Source organism: Rutilus rutilus (genome assembly GCF_951802725.1).
Source record: "Rutilus rutilus genome assembly, chromosome: 17".
NCBI classification, from domain to species: Eukaryota; Metazoa; Chordata; class Actinopteri; order Cypriniformes; family Leuciscidae; genus Rutilus; species Rutilus rutilus.
The window spans coordinates 17533866-17560723 of NC_140230.1; the positions used below are offsets into that span (position 1 = coordinate 17533866).

General features: G+C 36.7%; 1 protein-coding gene across 2 annotated transcripts in view; it reads right to left on the reverse strand.

Annotated features, from left to right (window-relative positions):
• LOC311306944 (cell adhesion molecule CEACAM20-like) overlaps nucleotides 1-23626 on the reverse strand; it is a 30235-nt gene extending 6609 nt beyond the window's left edge. Inside the window, exons 1-8 of one of the 2 annotated variants that reach the window (XM_084435594.1) lie at nucleotides 19954-20352; nucleotides 19526-19801; nucleotides 19153-19410; nucleotides 18892-19018; nucleotides 18516-18556; nucleotides 18248-18270; nucleotides 17891-18041; nucleotides 15481-17731 (exon numbers count right to left, since the gene is read on the reverse strand). In XM_084435594.1, coding sequence (XP_084291720.1) covers nucleotides 17694-17731; nucleotides 17891-18041; nucleotides 18248-18270; nucleotides 18516-18556; nucleotides 18892-19018; nucleotides 19153-19410; nucleotides 19526-19801; nucleotides 19954-19963 — 924 coding nt within the window. In that variant the 5' untranslated portion in view covers nucleotides 19964-20352 and the 3' untranslated portion in view covers nucleotides 15481-17693. Of the gene's footprint in view, nucleotides 1-15480; nucleotides 17732-17890; nucleotides 18042-18247; nucleotides 18271-18515; nucleotides 18557-18891; nucleotides 19019-19152; nucleotides 19411-19525; nucleotides 19802-19953; nucleotides 20353-22982; nucleotides 23304-23544 lie in introns of those variants that run through there. The other variant, XM_084435593.1, reaches the window with a different exon arrangement.
• Between the last annotated feature and the right edge of the window lie 3232 nt (nucleotides 23627-26858).

Genomic DNA, 26858 nt, shown 5'->3' on the forward strand with positions numbered 1-26858 from the left:
AGCTAAATGAATCACTTCAGTCAGGTAACATCCAAATTAAATTGCTTTATTTAATTAAAATAAATTATTTTATATTACTGATTCACTCTTGCTATTGGGTGGGTCTAAGGTATGTAGCCTACATGTTTTACTAAATATAACAAATGCTATATTTTCACTAGATTTTTTATACCTCTTACTGGCACAAACCAACCAACATTATTCAGACCCTCATAAATTCCAGAAGCTCAAAAACACTTCACAAACAAAATAAAATCGAAATTATGACATACTTATTAATTCATAAATATGACATAAAACTGAAAAGTCAGAATTTTTACTTACTAAATCAAAATCATGACAAGTCGAAATTAAGACATTGAATCAAAATTATGAGATTAGAATTTTTAAATTATGAATTTTTCGATTATGAATTATGAATTTTCTGAATTGCTAAAACACATTTGTTGAAACCATCACTCACTTTCTCAAAACCTTAAACACAAAACCAAATTTTCAAACCACATTCAGAGAACATCTGACTCTGCTGGCAAAATCAAACAATTTCCTCAAAACCATTTAATCTGTGCTCAAAATCAAACAATGCTTTCAGATCATACACACAGCGAGTCAATATTATAAACACTACAGATCATTCATTAGACACTACATAAAAAAATGGAGAACACAGAGTCCAAAGCATGCAGTTACAGAAAAAAAGTATATTGTAACAAAGTAAACACATTTTGCAATTATGTAAAAAAGTGTAGTAATCACAACTTACAGTAGTAAGGTAAATAAATTGTATACTGTATGTACTGCAAGTATAGTATTGTACTGAATATTGTACAGTAGGCCTATTGAATGTCTGTATGTTCAGCACTTGCATACTGTGCAAATACAGTGACACAACTGCAAAAGTTGCAAAATGAAAGCATGTCAGTACACTCAAAAGAGTTGTGCAACTGTAAAATCAAGGTCAGTGAGAGATTGATTCTGCTTCAGCTTCATGTCTTCATGCTGGGTCCGGCCTGAGGACTTTGTCCATATCACAAGCAATGTCGTCTCTTGCAAAGGGAAAAACCCTCTGGAGTGTCAGATCCAGCCTTGACAACATTCTCCACACATTGCTCTTTCTCATCCTCTTCCTCCTTGTTCACCACCTCTTATACACATACTCTTCCTTCTCTCCCTCTTATATTGTTTCCATCCATTATTGGTATCAACATTCAGTGCATAGTAAATACATGATTGTTTACAGTTTTTTCTGATGGCTTAAGCACATTTTTGTAACTATTGGCTGTTTTTTGCAAAACTCTACATGCAAATAAGAAAACCTTTCACCAAATCAGCAAAACATTGTAGTTCTCTTGCAAAAGCTAATAAACCTTGCTTAAATCTTCAAACCTTTGTAAAAATGGTATTTTCGTATCAAACAGTTAACACAAGCAATCACATTAATAAGCACACAATGCGCCAACTACACACTGATGGCATGAATAAAAAACACATCTGGCTTTTGCTTTCTCTGTGCACAAGGTAGGCTATGTCAGTTTGAGGTCATACTTTTGTCATAGTTCTGTAAACATACAGGGATCCAAACTTCAAGTATTGGTGTTTATTTACACACATCAAAACAAACACAAGTGTTTTTTTTCCATGTCAAAACACAAAATAGTAATTTCACAAAAAAAACAACAAAAAAAAAAAATCAGTTTACATCATGTTGTCTCTCTGGGTCCAGCCACAAAATTTAGTCTACATCACATGCAATGTCCTCTAGTCCAAGGCACCGGGGAAAATATTTTCTGGAATGCCGTATCCAAGCCTGACATGATGCCTGGTCAATATCCCTACATGCCTCCTCCATTGCCTGTACAAGGGCTATGCGTTGATGGGGATGACGGTCATAGACCTTCCAGCACCAGGCAGAGAAGAACTCTTCAATTGGATACAAGAATGGAGAGTATGGGGAGGTTGAGTACAGTGAAGAATGGATGATCTGTAAACCAGTTGCGGACCAAAGCAGCCCTATGGAAACTAACATTGTCCCATATGATGACGTATCTGGTCTGCTCTGGTCTCTGAACATTAGTGAGCATGTCATGTAAGGTGTCCAGGAATGTAATAATGTGTGCAGTGTTATATGGGCCTAGGGTTGCATGATGGTGAACAACACCATTTTGACTTATAGCTGCACAAATAGTTATGTTACCACCACGTTGTCCTGGGACATTGATTATGGCACGGTGTCCAGTAATGTTCCTGCCACGTCTCCTTGTTTTAGTGAGGTTAAAACCTGCCTCATCCACAAAAAGCAGCTCATGACCCAAGGCATCTGCCTCTAGCTCCATCACTCTCTGGACAAGACAAAACAAATGCAGCACAGCACTACAGTATGCACTTCCAGATTCATTACCAATGATACTATAGCTTACCTGCACATAGTCATATCGCAGTTGTTTTACACGTTCACTGTTTCTTTCAAAAGGGACTCTGTAGATTTGTTTCATTCGGATTCTGTTGCGGGCAAGTACACGACATAATACAGAAATGCTCACATTGTGTATGTTTTGGAAGGTGGTGTCATCCTCAATTATGCGCTGCTGTATTTCTCGTAGCCATATTGACTATATGGGTCTCTTGTTCTGCAGTGAACATTCTTCCTCTGCCGCCAGCATCTGGGCGTCTAGCAATTCTGTAAAGTAACAATTTTAGCATTTTTACATGTATGCCATGGTATTCTCATTAGAGTATGGCAGTGCTACAAAACTTAGTGCGAAGTGACTGTGCTAACCGATTCTCATTTCGAAATGTCCTTATGATGCTTGCTACAGTGTAGCGGCTCAAGTTAGGCTGAACCCGTTGGCCAGCTTCCCTCAGGGTCATTCCATGGTTGATTACATGGTCCACTATTGTAGCTCTGATGTCATCAGTAATTCTATTTCTTACTCTTCTTACCCTTCCTCGTCCTCCTCTTGCTCCTCCTTGTCCTCTTCCTCTAACTTCACCTCCTTGTCCTTGTTGTCCTCTCCCTCTCGCTTTTTCACCTCCACGTCCTCCTCCTCCTCCTCTTCCTCCTACTTCTTCACCTCCACATCCTCTTCCTCCTCCTCTTCCTCCTACTTCTTCACCTCCGCGTCCTCTTCCTCTGCCTCCTCTAATTCTCACTCTTCTCACTCTTCCTGCTCCCTCCATTGTACTCCACACGGACAGCTTACCTGTGGCTTATTTATAGTGCTTAGGCTGATTGCAAAGTGAACTAATTATCTAAAACAGTTTTCACATGTGACAGTGTGCCAGACAGTTGGCAAAATAGAGTAAATAATAGCCATACATGTGTATAGTTTTGCTAGGAGTGTGTTGATCATTTGGAAATTGAGTGTAAAGCAGTGAGTTGTGTTTACAGCTCTGCAAAAAGAGTGCTGTGCAGTGGATTGTACCTACAGTTTTGCAGTTTTGTGTTACAAAATTGCAAACTGAGTGCAAAGCAGTGTTTGTGCTTTTAGTTTTGCAAACTCAGTATAAATAGTTTTAGAAATTGTGCTATAAGAATCACGGTTAGGGTTTAAGCATTCAGAAAAACCTGTAAGCAATCGAGAAAAACTGTAATATGTAGCGCCCCCTACCTGTCTTTTAACCCTTATCCGCTATTCATTTTGAATGTACACTCAGGATGTTGGGGTCTCCAGAGACCCCAGACAATATAAAATGTGATAATGTAACATAATAAAGCAATTTTTATAAAACAAATATAATATCACTCACTTTTATAATGTTTTTACTCTACATTTGTGCAGTGTTAAGGGGGATTTAAGGTATTTTTTAATTTATATAAATAAATGTAAAAAAAAAAAAAAAACATTTAAAAACAAACTTCCCTGTGAAAACAAAACTGTGAATTTAACAAAGATCCACATTTCTCATTTTCATTTATGGAGATAACATCGACAAGTGCCATGGTTTAATGGAAGATTGCTGCCATCCACAAGAACACTTGAAATTCAAAATTTAATACCATGAAATTTGAACTACAGATGGCTTCAAAGCATTACTCAGAGGCTTATTTGCCATTTCCTCATGGGTATACATCTTTTTACACATTTTTAGATTTATGTTTAGACTTTATAGAACAATTATAGAAAAATAACTACTTTTCAAAGTTTAGCATTTATTTATTTTTAGTTCTAAAATATCATTGTATTGCAATTATGACATTATTTTTATGACACAAAATAAACACAAAATAGTCAATTATGCCACATTGTTGTTTGTGTTTAACTCTGTCAGGGATGCGTTTTGGTACCTGTCACGGTTCATGGATCCGTGTGTTCATTATGTCTGGTGTGTTTGTGGGTATGTGGGTGTGTGTGTCAGTGCGTGTGTGTTGTCTAGTAACCACAGCTGATCAATCTAATCAGAATTCACAGCTGTAGCTAGTCAGCTGCCTTTATCTAGCTGGCGTGTGAACTGTGTGTTGTCGGTTCGTTATTCATGTCTTGTTCTTGTTGCCAGTTACCTCGTCTGAGTTTCCATGCTGAGATTGATTCCTGCATCCTCCTCTGAGTTTCCACACTGTTGGATTACCGGTCTAGAGTTTACATCAACCAGCATCCTTGTCTGTGTTTCCACGCTGAGTTTGATTCCTACATCTTCGTCTGAGTATCCACACTGTGTGGCATCGTCTGTCTAGAGTGTTCTTCAGCCTTATGGATCTTTTCTGACTTCCTGAGTATTACTATCTCTATCCTTGCTGTCTCAATAAACTGTCATTGCACTTGCTCTTGGATCTTGGGACTCATTGTTCTGTGATAGAACGAACCGACCACTATGGATCCGGCAAGTGTGGTTGAATTGAGTGAAATCCTGTCGAAAAGCAATATTCGCATGCAACAACAGAAGGAACAGACGATGGCCACGGGTTGCGCTGTCCAGGTGCTGGTGGCCCAAGTTTCAAAATGAACTAAACAGTTGCAGCAACTAAGGACCGAGGCGGTTTCTGTTCAACATCCAGCCGCGCTCAACCCAGCTTCTGCGGTTCAGACCATTCGCACCACTGAGCCCCGCCACCCGCCTCCAGCGTTCTACTCCGGTGAGCCCCAGTTATGTCGCTCGTTTTTGGCCAAATGTTCTTTGTACATCTCTCTTCAACCTTCGTCATTCCCTACTGAGGAATCCACAACCAGCCATGTGCTCATTCAGGAGAGAGAGGACTCTCTCAACCACAACAGAATCAAGGACAACATCAGGAGTTTGGCACAATTTCTTCATTCAATGCAGAAGTCAATCACATCTACTCTTCTGACTTCCTTCTCCTGGTTGCTCTGCTTCACAATCTGCACTCCAGCTATGTGAACAGAGGCAAACAAACCATTTCGTCACCATTTCTTCTTTCAACGCAGAAGAAATCGATTGAGACTCATGGAACCATCAAAATCCTTCTTCAGGAACTTCACGAAATGCTTTCACTGCAAAGGCCATGCAAGTATACATTTAATGAGGTGCCCTGAAAATAATAAGCTGATGGTTCTTTTCATAGTTAAATGGATATTTTCCGTAGTTTCATTCTGTCACTTACCATTTTACCCATGTATGTGTGATTGTGTGTGTTTAGATTAGTTATGTTTGGTTATAAAACTTGTGCACAGAACATATTTGGTTCTGATTCTCTGTTTGCAACAAAGTTTATTTTACGATTTAGATTTTGACTACAGTCTTACTCAGTACTGTACAGTAAGAAAGACATTTCCCTCCCCCAGGAATTTATATTTCTTAGAATTAATAAACAATTAACACTGAGTGTTCACGGGACAAACATGTTGATTGATTATAATATTCATTTTACTACATTAAATTAATTCTATTAACTGATCCAAATATTCATAATTAATTATTACAAGTCATGATTGATTAATATTAATATTTATTTTGAGCTAATTTGCTACACCAGTGTTTGCTCTTTCAGAAATTAGCTCTCTCAGTGCCGAAGCACACAGAGGAAATGGCCACAGCAACACTGGCAGGAGACGGTGCTGCCCGCACAGTGAAGCACTCACTCACAGATGTAACGCCATCTAACCAACCAAACAATGCTGTGAAAACAGTAGTTGAGAGTTGTAAGTAGCTCGCGACCACCGCTGTCTTGCGCCGTCACACCGACACTGGCTTCTTCCCGAAGAAGCGTTGGCACACACACACTCTTCAGAGACATACAGAAACTGTTCGGCTCCGAAGCGAAAGACAAATGGTGCTTGCATCCGTTTCCTATTTATTCCCACACTGCGGAGCATGAGATGCAAATCTCGCACGGCAATGTGTATTGGCTCGTTCTGTTAACACTCGAAGATGATAGGCTCCCTGCCGTGATCCCAATACGTCGGTACGTCTACGTACATCAAATGTGACCGACTGAAAGGGAACTCAGTAGAACAGATTCACAGTTTTTTATGATCGCTATAGCCTATGACAATTTTTTTCAATACTTTTGACATTTTTTCTAAACTGTTAACACAGTTAGCACAACATCAGTCTGTGTAGGCTATACAATGAACACATCTCTTGTTGCTTTGACACAAAATGCAGTTAACACACATTCAAAATGCTTGAACTTCTTTTAAACAAAAGCTCAACCAAGATCAAAACAATGGATTTTTACTGCCAAATTTACTAATCCTTTCTTGAGTATGTAAGAACAGATAACATCATGTTCTAAACCTAACTAATAGGCAAAGTCAAACTGAACAGCTGTTCCTATTGTGAACTGAAACACAAATATACACCCTGTATTTTATTCCATTGCTACTGAGAACCAGCTGATTGAAGTTAAGCAAATATGGGACAATGTGGTATTCCACCATTCCTGTGCAGTCACAGCCTGGTTTGACTGTCACAGTGCGAAAAGGACCCAAAAGCGAAAGCTGGTTGCAGAGGTTTATTGAGGATCAGATAAATGTCAAAAATAGGCTGTCTGCCGGTCACCGGTGTTGTGGTTTCTCTCTTTTGTGAAATCACTTCTCAGAGATCTTTGATGCCAGAATATTATTTTACAACAAAGCTGAGCATCCTCTGCAGAAGATTGCTCCAGATTTTTGCTCAGCTGACACATACAGTGAGGAAAATAAGTATTTGAACACCCTGCTATTTTGCAAGTTCTCCCACTTAGAAATCATGGAGGGGTCTGAAATTGTCATCGTAGGTGCATGTCCACTGTGAGAGATATAATCTAAAAAAAAAAAATCCAGAAATCACAATGTATGATTTTTTTAACTATTTATTTGTATGATACAGCTGCAAATAAGTATTTGAACACCTGAGAAAATGGATGTTAATATTTGGTACAGTAGCCTTTGTTTGCAATTACAGAGGTCAAACGTTTCCTGTAGTTTTTCACCAGGTTTGCACACACTGCAGGAGGGATTTTGGCCCACTCCTCCACACAGATCTTCTCTAGATCAGTCAGGTTTCTGGGCTGTCGCTGAGAAACACAGAGTTTGAGCTCCCTCCAAAGATTCTCTATTGGGTTTAGGTCTGGAGACTGGCTAGGCCACGCCAGAACCTTGATATGCTTCTTACAGAGCCACTCTTTGGTTATCCTGGCTGTGTGCTTCGGGTCATTGTCATGTTGGAAGACCCAGCCTCGACCCATCTTCAATGCTCTAACTGAGGGAAGGAGGTTGTTCCCCAAAATCTTGCAATACATGGCCCCGGTCATCCTCTCCTTAATACAGTGCAGTCGCCCTGTCCCATGTGCAGAAAAACACCCCCAAAGCATGATGCTACCACCCCCATGCTTCACAGTAGGGATGGTGTTCTTGGGATGGTACTCATCATTCTTCTTCCTCCAAACACGTTTAGTGGAATTATGACCAAAAAGTTCTATTTTGGTCTCATCTGACCACATGACTTTCTCCCATGACTCCTCTGGATCATCCAAATGGTCATTGGCAAACTTAAGACGGGCCTTGACATGTGCTGGTTTAAGCAGGGGAACCTTCCGTGCCATGCATGATTTCAAACCATGACGTCTTAGTGTATTACCAACAGTAACCTTGGAAACGGTGGTCCCAGCTCTTTTCAGGTCATTGACCAGCTCCTCCTGTGTAGTTCTGGGCTGATTTCTCACCTTTCTTAGGATCATTGAGACCCCACGAGGTGAGATCTTGCATGGAGCCTCAGTCCGAGGGAGATTGACAGTCATGTTTAGCTTCTTCCATTTTCTAATGATTGCTCCAACAGTGGACCTTTTTTCACCAAGCTGCTTGGCAATTTCCCCGTAGCCCTTTCCAGCCTTGTGGAGGTGTACAATTTTGTCTCTAGTGTCTTTGGACAGCTCTTTGGTCTTGGCCATGTTAGTAGTTAGATTCTTACTGATTGTATGGGGTGGACAGGTGTCTTTATGCAGCTAACGACCTCAAACAGGTGCATCTAATTTAGGATAATAAATGGAGTGGAGGTGGGCATTTTAAAGGCAGACTAACAGGTCTTTGAGGGTCAGAATTCTAGCTGATAGACAGGTGTTCAAATACTTATTTGCAGCTGTATCATACAAATAAATAGTTAAAAAATCATATATTGTGATTTCTGGATTTTTTTTTTTTTAGATTATGTCTCTCACAGTGGACATGCAACTATGACAATTTCAGACCCCTCCATGATTTCCAAGTGGGAGAACTTGCAAAATAGCAGGGTGTTCAAATACTTATTTTCCTCAATGTATATACCATAGCCTACATCCTTTTCCAAAAATGGCAACACACCCTATAGATATTTTTGGGTAAAGGTGAATATAAAGGGTAGGGGAAACGAGCGACAGGTGAGGAAGATCAGCTCGGGATTGTGTTAATTGCCCACATCACGAGCTACAGAAATGGCAGGACAAAAACAAACAACAGAGAGGGGCCAGTGACACACCCTGACCCGTGACAGAGGGTTTCAGGGGCCTCATCCATGCCCTTGATCCATATAATCCCAACCAGACAGGTGAGTTTAGCAGAGGTCGATTTTGATGTAAAATCTATATAATATATCTGTATCTATAATAATATAATTTTACTATAAATGTTTTGTGAACTCTAAAAGGCTTTAAAGAAAATGGTGGCTTCAAAATATGAAGAAGCAAAGAGGAAGGCCAAGGCTAACATGGAAAAAGCAACTGCTGTGTCTCTAACATCGGATATGTGGACTTCTATCATATGAATATCTTGCAATAAACTTCCATTACATTGATGACAGTTATAAGCTGAATACAGTGTTGTTGGGTGTTGAGAAGTTCCCAAACAGGCACACAGCGGAAAATATGGCCCTGGTGAAAAAGAATGTCATGATGGATTGGGCAATCAAGGACAAAGTGAAGGGTCTTGTCACAGATGCAGCAGCTAACATGATTGCTTGTGCAAGAATTCTGCAAGTGAGACATTCAGTTTGCATTGCACATGCACTTAACACCATGGTTAAAAAGTCTTTTGATCAGGTATCAGCTCTGTGTGACATTCGGAACAAAGCAAAAAAAAGTGGTCACCTATTTTCGAAGCAGCACATCTGCCAAAGAAATGTTGACCCAGGTGCAGCAAGAGATGAACAGACCAGTTCTTAAACTAGTGAATGAAGTGGAAACACGAAACAGAACTTTTCACATGCTTCAACGGCTGCATGACGAAAGGCAAACTGTGGGAGCATCCCTTGCCTCACTTAAAACTGATATAGCTCCAATTCATGCACAGGACTATGAAGCCAATCAGCAAATTCTGTATATGTTCTCGCCCCATTCCACCTGGCCACAGTAGAGCTGTCCGAAGAAAAACGAGTGTCTGGCTCCAAAGTAATTCCTTTGCTAAAAATGATTCACCATTCATTACAGGTTGAACAAATTAGGTATTTATTTTTATTTATGTAGAATACTCTATAATAAAATAAGCCTAATACATAAAAACCTCAAGACACAACCAGCCAACAGTGGTTATATATAAATATATTTTAAGTTTTTATCGAAATTATTGATAGGGACATACAAGTGTCACTGGACATTGGTAGGGCCATGTCCTAGCGTACCTACTAAATTCTACGCCCCTGCACTGTCATACTAATGGGGTCCTAAGCCGGGACCCATCACTTCAGTTGGACTCAATACTTCACCACACCAGTTTGCTAATGTTTCATCTTGAAGTCACAACGAAACGGCTTATGACTCGTTTGAAAAGTGATTCATTTCACTGACTCAGAGTCGACTCTTACTTTTGAAAGACAATAACTTTATATACGGTAGACTTTCAGATTTAAAACTTTGCAGGATGTTTTCATTCACTTAGAGCTATATTACACACTACATGAAAGGCCATTTTCAAAAATCCATAATAGGGGCATTTTAAGGCTTTGATTCAAGTTGGTTAATCACAGCACATAATCGATGGTGAAGGCACCCCGCCAAAGGCCCAAACCAACAGTCCAGCTGATCTGTGTTAAACACTGCTAACGCAAACAGAAAGTGAACAGGCACTGTGCGCCTTCACACAAGCTGAAACAAAGAGTTAAAGGGTTAGTTCACCCAAAAATTAAAATTCTGTCAGTAATTACTCACCCTCACGTTGTTCCAACCGCGTAAGACCTTCGTTCATCAACGGAACACAAATTAAGATATTTTTGATGAAATCTGAGCCATGTTTCACTCCTCCATAGGCTTCCAGTGTGACCGAAACTTGCTGGCCCAGAAAAGTTATTAAAGAGATCGTTAATATAGTCCAAGTGACTCCAGTGGCTCAATCTTAAGTATGTCAAGCGACGAGAATACTTTTTGTGCGCAAAAACAAACAAAAATAACGACTTTATTCCACTATTCATTTCCTTCTCTCTGGATGTCTAGTTGGTTTGCGTAGTGTTTTTGCGCAGCGCGTCTGTGTTACACGTCACCACGTAGGCTCACTATTGGCCGACGCCGGTCATGTGTGTGTTGCGTGATGACGTCGGATGACGTGCAACACAGACGCGCAGCGCAAACACACTACGAGGCCCAGAGAGAAGGAAATGAAAAGTGGAATAAAGTCGTTATTTTTGTTTGTTTTTGCGCACAAAAAGTATTCTCGTCGCATGATAAACTTAATGTAGTGCCACTGTAGTTACTTGGACTATTTTAACGATGTTTTAATAACTATTCTGGGCCGGTGAGTTTCGGTCACACTGGAAGCCTATGGAGGAGTCAAAATTCTGTCAGATTTCATCAAAAATATCTTAATTTGTGTTCCGAAGATGAACGAAAGACTTACATGGTTGGAACAACATGAGGGTGAGTAATTACTGACAGAATTTTCATTTTTGGGTGAACTAACCCTTTAATAGTCTTGTCTGTCGGTCCAATCCAGCAGCGAAATCGTGCAGTTCCTCAGACCCCGGGAACAGGATAAGTCACGGTAGCAAGTCCGATGATATCGAAGCAGACAGCAAAACAAGCATCCAAATAGAGGTTTAGATGAGACCCAAAGCCCCTTGTAATGTCCCTTGCACGCTGGCCCGCACCTTAAATATAAAATACAGCACAAACACAAGATTTGAATTTAACCAGCCAGGCTGCTATCGATCATACAGTTATAATCTCAGTCAAAACATACCTGTAATGCGACTCACATGGCACCGAAACTCATAAAAAAAATAAAACTGACAGAAAAGGAAAATCTTGTGTTATTTATTAAATGTGATAAAATGTTTTCTGAGGCATTTATATTTTCTTTTGTTTTGTTGTACACAGCCCATGATGTAAACCAGAGGTCTTGAGCCCAGCTTCTGGAGACCCACTGTCCTGGAGGGTTTAGCTCCTAATCAAACACACATGAACCAGCTACTCTTCAGGATTACAAAACATCACAGTTGGAAATAAACTTTGCAGGACAGTGGTCTCCAGGAGCAGGGTTTAGACCTCTGATGGGTGGTTGCCATGCAATTCTCATGCACTATATTGCATTAATAGAAAGTCATATCGATTTTTCCTAAACTAATTTTTGGATAAGTATTTTCGTGCCGTGACTGCAAGGGTGGAACACTTTAGCTCTGAGGACTTACTAGACCGTCTCATTCTAGCATTCAATGAGGAAGAATCTAGAAGCCTCAGAAGGACTGGTCTAAGAAGGACACAGCCTCAGGATGCAGCCCTCTGATTGAAAAGCACCCTATGTGTGCTCTTTATGCTTTGTTTGTGCAGACAGATAACTCATTATTGAGAAACTACAGAAGTTCAAGCTCACACATCACAACTTACTGCAAAGGATTAAGAAAAAAAATACATGGACACCGGCCACTGACATCTGTGTTTAAAATGTATTATGTATATAATTAGGAAACACATTATTATCCATGTTGAAGACTTATAGTTATGATTTTGATATAGATATGATTATGACATAGAAATGATTTTGCTTAAATTTAACCTAAATTATTATTTTTAATAAACAGCGTCTGTTCAAAAACTTTACAATTTTAAAGCAAAAACTGTGCTTAGTCATCCTAGATCTTAGTTATACAAAAATATTTAACCAGTATTTTTGTCCATGCGACATGAAACATGTTGTCAAAGTTTGTCACAGTGGTGTTGTTTTTAAAGAAATCCGAGGACTCGACATTGCTCTTATTTAGATTAAATTGTATCTTTTAGAAAATCACCACATTTTCAGAGACGAGATGTGCCTCTGTGTTCCATGACACAGCATAAGTAAAGTTTGTCTTGAGTGAATATTTCATTTTACTCGTCTTAATTCAAAGCATAATCTTACTTTTTAGCTATGATCTGTTGCACATATCAGTTGTATATTATTTTTACTTTTCTTGCATCTTCCGAACTATCCTTAATCAGTGTGGAAACACACAGGGTGAGAACCTTTACAGAAAATATACTATCGGTTATCTACTCAAAATATATGTCGAATTTTAAAATGTTACCATTTGTTGATGCGACAGGTTGTCTGTTGGCTGCATGAACAGACTTTGGGGAGAGCTGATGATAGGCTACTATAGCACACATGGACACATGCCCTTCGACCTCCTCGATTTTGGAGGTTGTTAAAGACTCTACAAGTTAGTCCTTAATTTCAGATGTGTAAATTACAAAACAGCATTTTTCAACTGAGTGAATCTACACATGAGAGGTCTTCAGAACTCGTGACTTCCGGGGTCAGTGGGGCTCATGAGAATATTTAATGTCCCTTAAAAACCAAAGATTAAGCTAAATGACACTAGTTTTCCAACGTTCCCCCAAAATCAAATACTGTATGATTTGTATTACACTTTTTCAAAGGATAATCCTGCTTTAAAGTTTGAACAAAAATGTAAAAGCATTTCTTCATACTTCTTGTGTTCTGACACAATACCATTAATTGATAGTACTTTTTCTTTTATAAAATGTACTGTTCTTATTTCAACAAAGGTTCAATTTCAATTAATTTCCTAGTAAGTATAAAGTAAAAAATATGATATGTCTGATGCAATGTTTTTAAGAAATAGGTGCTGCAATACTCCAAACAGTTCCTCACACAATGACAGCATTAAGGATGGTCCATGGCTCGTCAGTTGGTGAAAACACTGCATATGTAAGGTTGTTTCCCAGATTTTCCCCAAAATCAAATGTTTTGTATTACACTTTTCAAAGGATAATCTAGCTTTAAAGTTCACATAAAAAGTTAAAACCAAACATATCTTCATACCTGTTGTGTTCTGACACAAGGCCATTAACTTGTTCTTTTTGTTTTATAAATTTACTTTTCTTATTTCTACAAATATCAGCCTGATAAATATGGAGTTAATACACAATGAAACAAGATAATCATGCTACCAAATACGTAAGTCTGACACGTTTTTAAGAAAAAGCAGTGTTTTAAAATACAACTAAACCATGATAACAGATTATTTTTCTTTTGACAAACATTTAAAATGATTTAACATCCAAGAGCTGAAGAAGTAGTTCTTTACGCAAAAACAAACAAACAATACAAAAAGTATAAGTTGACATAAACAAAACACTCCCAGATCCTCCCATAAGTTGTAATGAACATTTTACAATATGTAAATAGATTCATTCAGATTTGTTAGAGGGACTGTAATGCATTATTGTAACGCAATCACATTTGAGGACTAAGGTTACCTGTCCTTTGTGAAGGCTATGGATACAATTCGGGCATAAGCTTTATGCAACAATTAAGAATGCACAATTTACTACGTGTACGGTGTAGAGGAATTTTCCCTTAACCTAACTATCCAAAATAAAACTGTTGCGTCTACTCATCGACACTTAATAAATAATAAAACTGTTGCGTCTACTCATCGACACAGAGCGTCTACAATCGACACTTAATAACCTTTATACTCCAGCTCTTGCGTCTTCAATCGACATCTGGCCGAGTCTCTTACTCTAACTTACTTGATTCCCTAAACTGACCTGCTGCGCAGCAGAAATGAACAGACAGACTTTCAGCAAATGTCCTCTAAATGCTTTAATAACGGCCGGGAGAGTCTTCGAGCAGTTCTCAGAGAAACTCTCCCAAGAAGAATCAAGGCCGGTGGATCTCAGACAAATTCCATTGAGACATCCCACCGTAAAACACATATACAACAGTTTTTATAGTATAGAGGTATGACAAAATGTCAGGCTGCATTACATAATATCCCCACTATTTGATTGGTTCTTCATATGCAAACCCCTCTGTTACTAGGTAAAGCAAACTCTGATCTTGTGGTGACTTCATCTGTCACAAGATTCTAACAGACTGTCTAGTTTCATTTCCCAAAACTGTGTTATTTTTACATACATACGCACACAGTCAAAGACACAAGTTTTCCATTGGTGTCATACAGTACATCCTATTCCAATGTTAGATGTTAAATAAGGTTAGATGTTAAAAACATGATTAGTTTAATATACAGTTTAAAATCTCTACGACAACGGCGTATAAGAAAAGAGACAGAATACAGAAACCCTCTCTTCTGATCTATTGTACAAGTTTGTAATCTTGATTGTAAATTATTTTTTCCCCACTAGCAGATGACACCGTTTACATCTTGTTTCTTTGTACAGTTTTTAAACGAAGACTACTCTTCGAGCACGGTCAAACAGGCATAAGAATTAATGAACAAATACAGCATAAGAAAATTACATGACACTCCTTCTACATCAAAGTATTAAACTGTGTTTATAATATTCTTTTAGGTCATCTTTCTGGTCTGTCTACGAAAGCGGTCACAAGATGCATAATAGGCCCTACCTCAACATGAAAAGTGAGTCTTGATGTTTTTATGTTACATATATAACTGTTACACGTAAAAGAAGTGAAGAAGACCTTTATTAACCCCCCGGAGCCGTGTGGAGCACTTTTATCACGGATGGATGCGCTTTGATGGACTTCCAAATAAACCCATTGACTCCCACTATAAAGCTTGGAAGAGCCAGGACAAATTTTAATATAACTCTGATTGTATTCGTCTGAAAGAAGAATGTCATATAGGGTGGCTTCAGGGTGAGTAAATCATGGGCTAATTTTCATTTTTGGATGAACTATCCCTTTAACATCAAAGTATTACCATTTCAAAATGCAACTCACACATTGCATCTGAGATGAGATGTATTCATTTCATTACAATGGTCTAACTATCAATTGATACAACTGTTCAAAATGATAAGTAACTGCATTACTCTTGATGCATTGTTCTTATGGAAATTGATTAACAAAATTCCACATTTAGATCATGAAAGTTTCAGGATATTGATCAATTGACACCAATTACCATAGAACATGACCCAGTCGGACTACATTATGGATGGATCATCATTCTTTAACAGACACGGTTTCTATGGTCCCATGTACCACTTTTACAGACCACATTTTTAGATTTGACATTACTGCATGCAAAATGCCTCCTGTAATTGCTTTTATGGTTACTGCCAACTCATTACTGGTGGTTGATATTGTGATACATGTATAAAGTGAGTGGTATCCCACATCCACAATGAGAACTGGTACAGTAAATCTTCAGAATGCACTAAACCTTAGGCTACTTCCAATTGTTAAATGATTGTAAACACATTATATACAATATGTACCACAGAGTGTGATGTGATTACTGATAAAGGTGGACATTTGACAGGTGTGTTACCCTGCAGCTGGTTTAGAGTTAACTTATAATGAACAAACTTCACTCATCCTCACGAAACAACACAATCAAAGTTAAAGTTTAACTATATTTCCTTATCAGCTACGTTAGTTGTAAGCCATAAAGAAAAACATGTATATAAAAGAGCTGATAACTAGAACAAGAAAGTAGAATAAACAAGAAAATAGATCAGCTAAATATACATTTTACACATAAAATAACAAAGCAGTAGTTGAATTATTTGAAAAATATTAATGAAATATAAAACAACAAGATAACTCCCATATAAATGAAAGCAATATACATTTTCTTATCAAAACTTATCACTTCCTTGTTTCTTTTCCAAGTGATGTTGTGTTCAGGTCTAAAGGGGAATTTAGTCATAAATGTACATTTCTTTTATTTGCCTAGTGCACAAAAGAATGAGTATGACTTTTTCTTATGAATTCTGAGAGATTTAGTGTATTTTAAATTTCTTACACACAATTTCTGAAACGATGGGCTCCATTTCTTGAAATTCTACACAAAACCACAGAACATACACATAACATGCAAAACGTCACACATTTCTTGCAAAAACAAACACTTCTTTTTGCATAGTAACTACACACAAACCATCAATTGATTAGTCATATACACGTCAAACTACACACAGATGTTAAAAATGTACAACACTACTATCTTGTGTCTTTTGCTTGTTCAGTGTGCAGTGAAGTGCACAGGAGTTTGTCATAACACTCAAACAAATGTGCACAAATACTGTACATACATTATGTATGCACAATTGTTGTAATTTACAGTTATTTACTGTAACTGAACTGAATCAACTGACTTGAGCTGAATAATGACACTTCTGGCTGCTTTTCAGTTGAATTTGTTACTATTGTGAAACTGCTTTGAAACGATCTGTATTGTAAAGCACTAGAAATTAGGATGACTTGCATACTCATATTTACAAAACAAACAGAAATGCAACAGGGTGGAAAATGTATGTTTCTCAGAACAATGAGTTTTGATTTCTAAGAGAACAAATTAAGTGTACATGAGTAAATGGTTTCACTTAGTGGGTCTCAAGTACCACTTGTGTAAGCCAAAAAAAAAAAAAAAAAAAAAAAACACTCTGTGAGATCAACAGTATAAATATTAGCATACAAATATAAAAACATAATTTGACAAACACATTTGCAAAAGAAATCAGAATGAATTCACTGGAATAGTGAAAACATTTAAATTAATATTAAGTACAGACTGCTCAAATATTGCAGATAATTTACACATTAGCAGGACCGTGATCATGTGCATGTTTGTTAGTTTCTACACTGATGTTGGGAGAAAATCTAAATGGATTTTATGATGGTGAAATGTGTTAAAGCTGAATGAACCACATTCTTATATTGGCAAAATACTTTATAAAGAAGTGTTAAATCTGCTGTCTACTGCGTTTTGTGTGGTCAGATTTCACATGGACCTGCAAATAAACATTTTAATACAAATACTCTATACATATGTAACAATTGAAACATCACAAACTGTGTGAAATGTGTGGTATGCAGGAAGATACAACACTGCAGTATACAGTAGATGTTTCAGTGTCTTCACTTCCTCGCTGGCGCACAGGAAGAGTGTTTGATACCTGAATGTAACAAATGTAATAAAATAAAAGAATCTAATGATTTCCTGAATGTCTGCGACTGCAGGACAGAATAAATAGCTCTTATTTTGTGATGTAGCCAAAGCACACATGAAGTATAAAATGGGACAGAATGGATATAAATATTATGAAACTGCTCACCTGGTGGAGGTGTAGGAGCCCTTGGTCTGTTTGAAAACCCATGTTTTACATTTTCATAGGCATTATTTTCACTTTGATTCACATATATATTCCTTTCATTCATATTTCCATCTCCACTGGTCATCTGGAAATCAAGGGTTCTTTCATAGTGCTACAAACAGCAAATTAAAACTAAATTAATTTGTTTCTTACATTACAATGTCATATACAATGATGATGTCACATGAAGTAAAAGTATGTTGCTGATATTTAAATGGTGAAACAAAGCCCACTATTAAACAGTGGTAATGCCAATAATGACTGTACTGCATAAAAAGTGTTGTGCTGAGTAGAAAACAGAAACTGAAAGTCACTCACAGGCTCCTGTATGTTTTGTGCTGCTGTTTAAAGAAAGAAACACTCAGTGAGTTTGATACTGAAATCTTTTACAGGTCATTATCAGTCAATCTTGTTACAACTGGGGAAGACAGTTGTGCTGTTTCAATCAGATCATACTCATCCCAGACAGCAACAGTGTCAGCCCAGATCCGTCCCGCAGATGGTACACGCTGAATCCAGATCTAGCCCTGAACACTATGTTGCTGTCTGGGATGTTGGTATTATGAAGAATAAATAATAAACTTACCTCCACTTGCTTGTCCTTTTTGTTGTTCATTCATGTTTGGGCTGTAGTGTAAAGATAAATACAATTTGTTAAAAGTTGTTTTTCTTTACCACATTTCTGTCTCACAAAAAGGCAGCATGACAGTTATAGTTTCCACTGAGACCATAGTCATTCTGTTATTATGCATGAAATACCACTAAAATATGAACATGTTTTAAGAGAAAATGACTGTACTTGATATGGTATAGTATCATATAAAAATGGGATTTTGATCATTAGGACTTTGATTTACAAAGATTATTAATGACCAAGACACAAGTTGTGACAAAGAAACTCACTGACAAAATTCTCTAAAATAAATGTGTTAAAGCTGTGATGTGATTTTAAAATTACTCACGTTTTCTTGGTTTTTATTAAATAGAAAATAAGACCACAAATGCCTGCAACTGCCACTAAAACACCAATGACAATCCCAGCTATCGCTCCTGTTGTCAGTCCTCCTCCTCCTCCTCCTCCTCCAGCTACTATAGTAAAGATTTATTTATAGATAAAAACTATCTTAAACATTTTTAAATAAGTGGTAAATTAAGTGGTACATTAAAGTGAGGGCATTGCTTATCATATGTTTACAAGTTTCAGGTTAGTTTTAACTGCTTACCTTTAACTAGTAAAGTATGTCTTTGTGAGGTTACGCTTTTCTTCGTGACACTATTCGAGGCAGTGCATTCGTAATCTCCACTGTGTGTGAAGTCAGTCTTCTCTATGGTGAAAGTGTCTGTGGTCACACTGGCGTCTGTTCCATTAAACCTCCAGATGAATGAGGCAGAAGGTTCAGAATTTGCAGAGCAAGACAGAGACACAGGAACCCCTAAATCCACCACATTCAGACCCTCAATAGAAACATCTTCTGGTCCATCTAGAACAAACACAAGAGACTCACTGTCAGAGGGACAAACTGAGCACTGAAGTATGTCTATATTTCATCAGGTTTGAGCTCAAGTCATCTTGATGTTTAAATGTTTAACACTCACAGTTGATGATCAGGCTGTGTGTTGCCGTCCCAGAGCTGACAGGGTTTCTAGAAGTACACTGATATTCCCCACTGTCTGATCTCTGCACTGGACTGATGGACACTGATCTGTTATCAGGTGAGAAGATGATGCGGTTGCTAGGAGACAGAGGACTGTTATCTTTCATCCACTCCACAGAGGTGATGCTGCCAGTTCCCTCAGAGGTGATGTTAGCAGATGAGTCGCCCTCTATTAATAATTCTTCTGGACCAATAAGACTGACATTAGATATTTTTTCTGTGTAAACAAGAGAGAAAGAACAAATACACTGGATCTAAAATTAGTCTTTCACGTTTAGTGAGCACTTATTGCTAATTAAAATCTAAAACCATAAGTAACATTTTCATTACTTGAATAAACAAACATTAACATACATCAAATTATTTTACCTTGTTTCATAGGCAATATTTCTCATTTTCATTTAGTTCAAATTTAAGTACTAAAATACCGGTTCTCTTAGATTAATTGCAACAAAAACAGCAGAAAACCCTGGGCTGGGTGAGCAGGTCCACGAGAGTTCACAGAGCGAAACCGGCAGCGGCAGACAGCCTATAACAGCAGGGTAACTGGGCAAAGCACAGATTTAGCAAACATATAGCCAGAAAAGGTCGACAAGACTTGACCGCATCAGACAGAACCAGACAGAACCAGACAGAACCAGACAGAACCAGACAGAACCAGACAGAACCAGACAGAACAAGACAGAACAAGACAGAACAAGACAGAACAAGACAGAACAAGACAGAACAAGACATAGGCTATGTATCCATAGTTAATAATCTGGCAGAGAAGAAAAAAGAGACGGGAACTAGAAGTAGTAAAGCTAATCAGAGAGAAAGAGGGGACAGGTGTGTAAGAGATGAGTGTAATGGCAACAGGTAATGAGAAACAGCTGAGTAGAATGAAGGTGACAAAGTCTGACAAGTGTGTGTGTAATGAAGGATGTGTGTGCGGGAGTGTAAAAAAGGGTGTGTGTGTATGTGTGAGTGTGACCAGAAGAGGGAGAAAGAGATAGAGAAGGATACCAGTTCATGACACTCATTTATTAACATTAGTGTGTAGTGATTGTGATATACATAATTCACCTTTGTTGTTAAGCGTAGTTCTATACACTGTTGATTGTAAATGCAGCACTTTGTTCTTAGCGTGTTTCTTCATAACTGTTCAGGGATCACGGTCCCTTTATGTTGTTCTGAATGTGTGATGACCTATTTTTTTACAGTCTATGGTGATGACGTGGGGCGCTTGACAACGCTTTTGTTTACTCTGTGTTTTTCCTTCAAAATAAACGACACACGCATTCGTGTGATCAACGTGAGAAATGGTCTCTTACAAATTACTGCAATTTCCACAAGTTAATATATTAATTAAAATGAACTAAAAATGAGCAATACATTTGTTACAGTATTTATTAATCTTTGTTAACATTAGTTTAAATACAGCTGTTCATTGTTTGTTCAAGTTAGTTCACAGTGCATTAACTAATGTTAGCAAATACAATTTTAGTTTTTAAATATGTAAATGTATATTGACCAGGGACATGCAGAGAGTTCCTCGGGGCAGGGGCTCAAATGTAAAAAAAAAGGGGGGCATATATATATATTGGCCCCTTTTTAAATACAAAAAGGGGGCAATATAAAAAATACAAAAGTTTGGGGTCAGTAAGATTTTTTAATGTTTTTAAAAGAAGTATCTTCTGCTCACCAAGGCTGCATTTATTTGATAAAAAACAATAAAAAAATATTGTGAAATGACAATTTAAAATTTAAAAAAATATATTTTAAACTGTAATTTATTCCTGTGATCAAAGCTGAATTTTCAGCATCATTAATCCAGTCTTCAGTGTCACATGATCCTTCAGAAATCATTCTAATATGATGATTTGATGCTCAAGAAACATTTATGATTATTATCAATGTTGAAAACAGTTATTTACATTTTTATTTCATGATGCTATGATGAATAGAAAGTTCAAAAGAACAGCATTTATCCGAAATCTAAAGCTTTTGTAACATTAAACACTACCCTTCAAAAGTTTGGGGTCAGTAAGAATTAAAATTTTATTTTTAGGGGAAATAAATAAAATAAATCATTACTTTTATTCATCAAGGATGAGTTAAACTGATCAAAAGTTACAGTAAAGACATTTATAATGTTAGAAAATATTCCATTTTAAATAAATGCTGTTCTTTTGAACTTTCTATTCATCAAAGAATTTTGAAAATAAAATTGTACACAACTGTTTTCAACATTGACAAATAATAATGAATGTTTCTTGAGCATCAAATCATCATATTAGACTGATTGCTGAAGGATCATGTGACACTGAAGACTGGAGTAATGATGTTGAAAATTCAGCTTTGATCACAGGAATAAATTACAGTTTAAAATATATTACAATAGGAAACAGTCATTTTAAATTGTCATAATATTTCACAATATTACTATTTTTTTATTGTTTTTTATCAAATAAATGCAGCCTTGGTGAGCAGAAGATACTTATTTAAAAAAAAACTTTTAAAAATCTTACTGTATATATATATATATATATATATATATATATAAACAATAATATTGTGAAATATTACTACAATTTTAATAAATGGTTTTCTATTTTGATATACTTCTAACCTTTGATACTTTTTCAGGATTCTGAGTTAAAAAAGAAAAAGAAAAAGAACAGCATTTTTATAAAATATAAATATTTTGTACCAACATACACTACTAATATGCTGATTTATTATCAATGTTGGAAATTCACATTAGCCTATAGGGTATTAAATGTGTCAGGGATGTATTTGACCAGGCCAATGGGGCCAATGCTCAGGGGCCCTTGACCAGGGGCCAGGGAGGCTTTATGTTTCAAGGCACCGTCGTCCAGAGCATTAGAAAAGGCCCATCAACAATGAAAAAAAGGGTTATTTGTGCTTAAATATGTGTGCCCCATGGTCAACAAGACCCCTCCAACAGGACCCTCAGACTTTGAACACTATTTTATCAGGAGTAAAACTGTTGAAATGAAAATAATGCCACAACTGAAGGAAAGTATTAATTTATGAAACATATTCATTTAAATCAAAAAGGTTTATGTTTCACTGTTTAGGTCTTCATAGGTTTGTAATAATTCATATGTTTTATTAAAATTGTCATAGATATGAGCTTGAAATTTTAGGTATTAGACAAGATTTAATAAACAATAAAACAATATAGCCTAAAAGGTATTTAAAATTAGATAATAACAGTAACATATTTCCAAGACATTTTAGTGCGATTTCCATAACAATTTTAAGTTTAAATACTATGTGTGGTTTTAATAATTTAAAATGATAATAATAATAAAACATCCCTGGGACACAAGAGTGCCCAAATTAACACCTTGCACCCTGAACCACATTTTAGTAACATAGAACACACTCACCAAACACTTGTAGTGAAGTTTCTCCTGTAAGTGCTCCTCCAGCAGTAGGTGTTAGAGTCAGTCTGTATTTTCCAGAATCACCCAGTCTCAGATTCTGCAGCTCCAGAGCGAGTGTGTTGCTGTCAAAACTAACTCTGTCTTTATATGCAGGGGTTACTGTAGTTACACCAGACACTACTGTAATTATAGGTGTTGAAGTAAAAAACCATTGAGTCAATTGAATGGATATGGAGGGTGGGTTATCAGGGGCGAGCACCACGCTTTCTCCCACTGCTCCATTAGCCGGCTCAGGAAACTGCAGATCTTGACCGAAATATTGTCCTGTGTTTTATGAAAGAAAGAAATGAAAAGAAAGTTAAAATCGCACTAAATGTATACTTAAATTTGTTTGTTCTGCAGTTAACTAGGCCCTACTACAACTACTGTAGTGAATTTTAAATTAGTAGAACAATTTCAGTAGAAGGCAGACATTTTTCTGCAATTACCTCATAATTAAAATAGAAGTAACTAGTTATTTTATACCGATATTCAATACACAGTTTTAAGTTATAAAAAGTCTCACCAAAAAAAGACAACATCCACAGCGTCCAGTACAAACGATTAGAAACCATCATGATCGATCTCTCATCTGTCTGGAGCTGCAGCTCAAAACATCTGAACTATTTACATCAGTTTTCAGTTAATGATAAACGGCAGTTCTAGAATGCAGAGAACTCACTGCGCCACCTAGCGCTGGATATTAACACGAGTCATGTTTTTGATCATGGAAGAGCTAAATGAATCACTTCAGTCAGGTAACATCCAAATTAAATTGCTTTATTCAATTAAAATAAATTATTTTATATTACTGATTCACTCTTGCTATTGGGTGGGTCTAAGGTATGTAGCCTACATGTTTTACTAAATATAACAAATGCTATATTTTCACTAGATTTTTTTATACCTCTTACTGGCACAAACCAACCAACATTATTCAGACCCTCATAAATTCCAGAAGCTCAAAAACACTTTACAAACCAAATATAAGGAAGACAGGAAGTTTATGGAAATTATGACATTACAGTTTTTCTGAATTGCTAAAACACATTTGTTGAAACCATCACTCACTTTCTCAAAACCTTAAACACAAAACCAAATTTTCAAACGATATTCAGAGAACATCTGACTCTGCTGGCAAAATCAAACAATTGCCTCAAAACCATTTCATCTGTGCTCAAAATCAAACAATGCTTTCAGATCATACACACAGCGAGTCAATATTATAAACACTACTGATCATTCATTAGACACCACATCAAAAAATGGAGAACACAGAATCCAAAGCATGCAGTTACAGAAAAAAAAGTATATTGTAACAAAGTAAAAAAACATTTTGCAATAACGTAAAAAAGTATAGTAATCACAACTTACAGTAGTAAGGAGAATAAATTGTATACTGTATGTACTGCAAGTATAGTATTGTACTGAAAATTGTACAGGCCTATTGAATGTCTGTATATTCAGCACTTGCATACTGTGAAAATACAGTGACACAACTGCAAAAGTTGCAAAATGAAAGCATGTCAGTACACTCAAAAGAGTTGTGCAACTGTAAAATCAAGGTCAGTGAGAGATTGATTCTGCTTCAGCTTCATGTCTTCATGCTGGGTCCGGCCTGAGGACTTTGTCCACATCACAAGCAGTCGTCTCTTGCAAAGGGAAAAACCCTCTGGAGTGTCAGATCCAGCCTTGACTCCACACATTGCTCTTTCTCGTCCTCTTCCTCCTTGTTCACCACCTCATATACACTTCCTTCTCTCCCTCTTATTGTTTCCATGATCCATCCATTGTTGGTATCAACATTCAGTGCAACATTTTGAGTTTTTGGCACTCTGAACTGACATCATTAGAAATAAGTGTGAACAATTTTGAGTCGTTGTGTGTAATCGATGACAACTGTGTTGTAGTTGTGTTTAACTTTTGCCTGCCTGTGTTTAGCGTTTTGAAACATAAGTTGAAATTTGTTTTAATGAGAATGTGTTTAGAGTTTTGCAAAAAGAGTGCATGAGATTTGCAAACAGTGTTTTACCTGAACTTGTTTAATGTTTTACAGAAAGAGTGATTTATTTGACAAATTGGTTTAGGCTATTGAGAATTTGGTTCAGAGAATGGGGTTTAGTGTTTTAGCATTTGCCTGTATAGTTCTATATAAAGTGGCTTATAAATTCTCTAGTGGTACATAAATATGTCTATTTTTCACTGGAGTGTCACCCCTTCATTGCTGTGCACTTTTACACAGTGGCTGACATTTGCAGCCATTAAAAGATTCTCAGAGTTTTTGTAATTTTTCATATTTCCCATTAATTTCCTGTCAGTCATTTTTGACTCTGAAGGAGCCAACTGTGCCTTTTTCCCCCGATCCTTTAACACATCCAAATCATGTCCGTGATTTTCCGATGAAGCAAAAAAAAAATATATATATATTTTTAAGTAAAAATTTTCTGCCATTTTTGACCGAAGAGGCTCAGAGGGTTAAACAGTGAATTTTGAATTGATCTCCTCTTGTAAACTCAGAGACCTGAAATTCGGACAGCAATTAAATTACCACACAACCTTAGTGTTCTAGAAAAAACAGCAGGTAATTCGGCCAATTGTGTGGGTGGTGGACGAAAAACCCTGACATTCTGGATTCGGACGGTAATAAAATCACTAACTAGCCCCTGTAAATGTTGAAAATAACTTACAACCCCATGAGAAACAATTACCATCCGAATAGGGATTTAGTAATGAATTACACCCAAAACTGATTAAGAAATGTTTTGTTTAGTGGACTAAAATTATTATTTTTTTACTGTATTTAATTGTGCAGGTAATACTTGCATGGTATTATTACGGTAACATTCTGTAAAGTGATTATGGTAGGAGTACTGTAAATTAAGCGTAAAATCCTGACAGCAGGGGTTGTCAGTAATGTTCTGTTAATTGAATTTTTAGATTTACAGGATAATCTTTTACAGTAAATACTGTACCAAGTTTTAGCAACAAACTCACCAAACACTTGTAGTGAAGTTTCTCCTATACGTGTCCTGTCTCCACCACTAAATGTCACAGTCAGTCTTTCAAATATTATATTCAAATAGTATACTCCAGAATCATCCAATGTGAGGTTCCGCGGCTCCAGAGCGAAAGTGTTGATGTCAAAACTGACTCTACCTTCATATGCAGGGTTAGTGACTGAAAGATTTTACTACGTTAAATAATTTTTTCCAATTAATAATATTTTCAACTCAAAAGTTAATAAGCATATAATGTAGTAATTTTTATACATTTTAAATTGTTATTTTGTATCTGTCTTTTAATTAACCCTTATCCGCTATTTATTTTGAATGTACACTCAGGATGTTGGTGTCTCCAGAGACCCCAGAAAATAAAATGTGATAATGTAACATAATAAAGCAATTTTTATAAAACAAATGTGATATCACTTATACTGTATAATGTTTTTATTCTACATTTGTGCAGTGTTGGAGGGATTTAAGGTATTTTTAAAATTTATATAAATAAAATAAAATGAAAAACATAAAAAAATGTAAAACTTCCCTGTGAAAACAAAACTGTGAATTTAACAAAGATCCACATTTATCATTTTCATTTATGGAGATTACATGGACAATGTGCCATGGTTTAATGGAAGATTGCTGCCATCCACAAGAACACCTTAAAAAAAAAATGAATACCATGAAATTTTAACTACAGATGACTTCAAAGCATTACTCAGTGGCTCATTTGCCATTTCCTCATGGGTACACTGTTAAAAATTACCAGCAATTCACAATAATTAACAGTATTATTTTACAGTAACTTGTTGTAATTAAGTTTCCCTGTAATATCCCAATG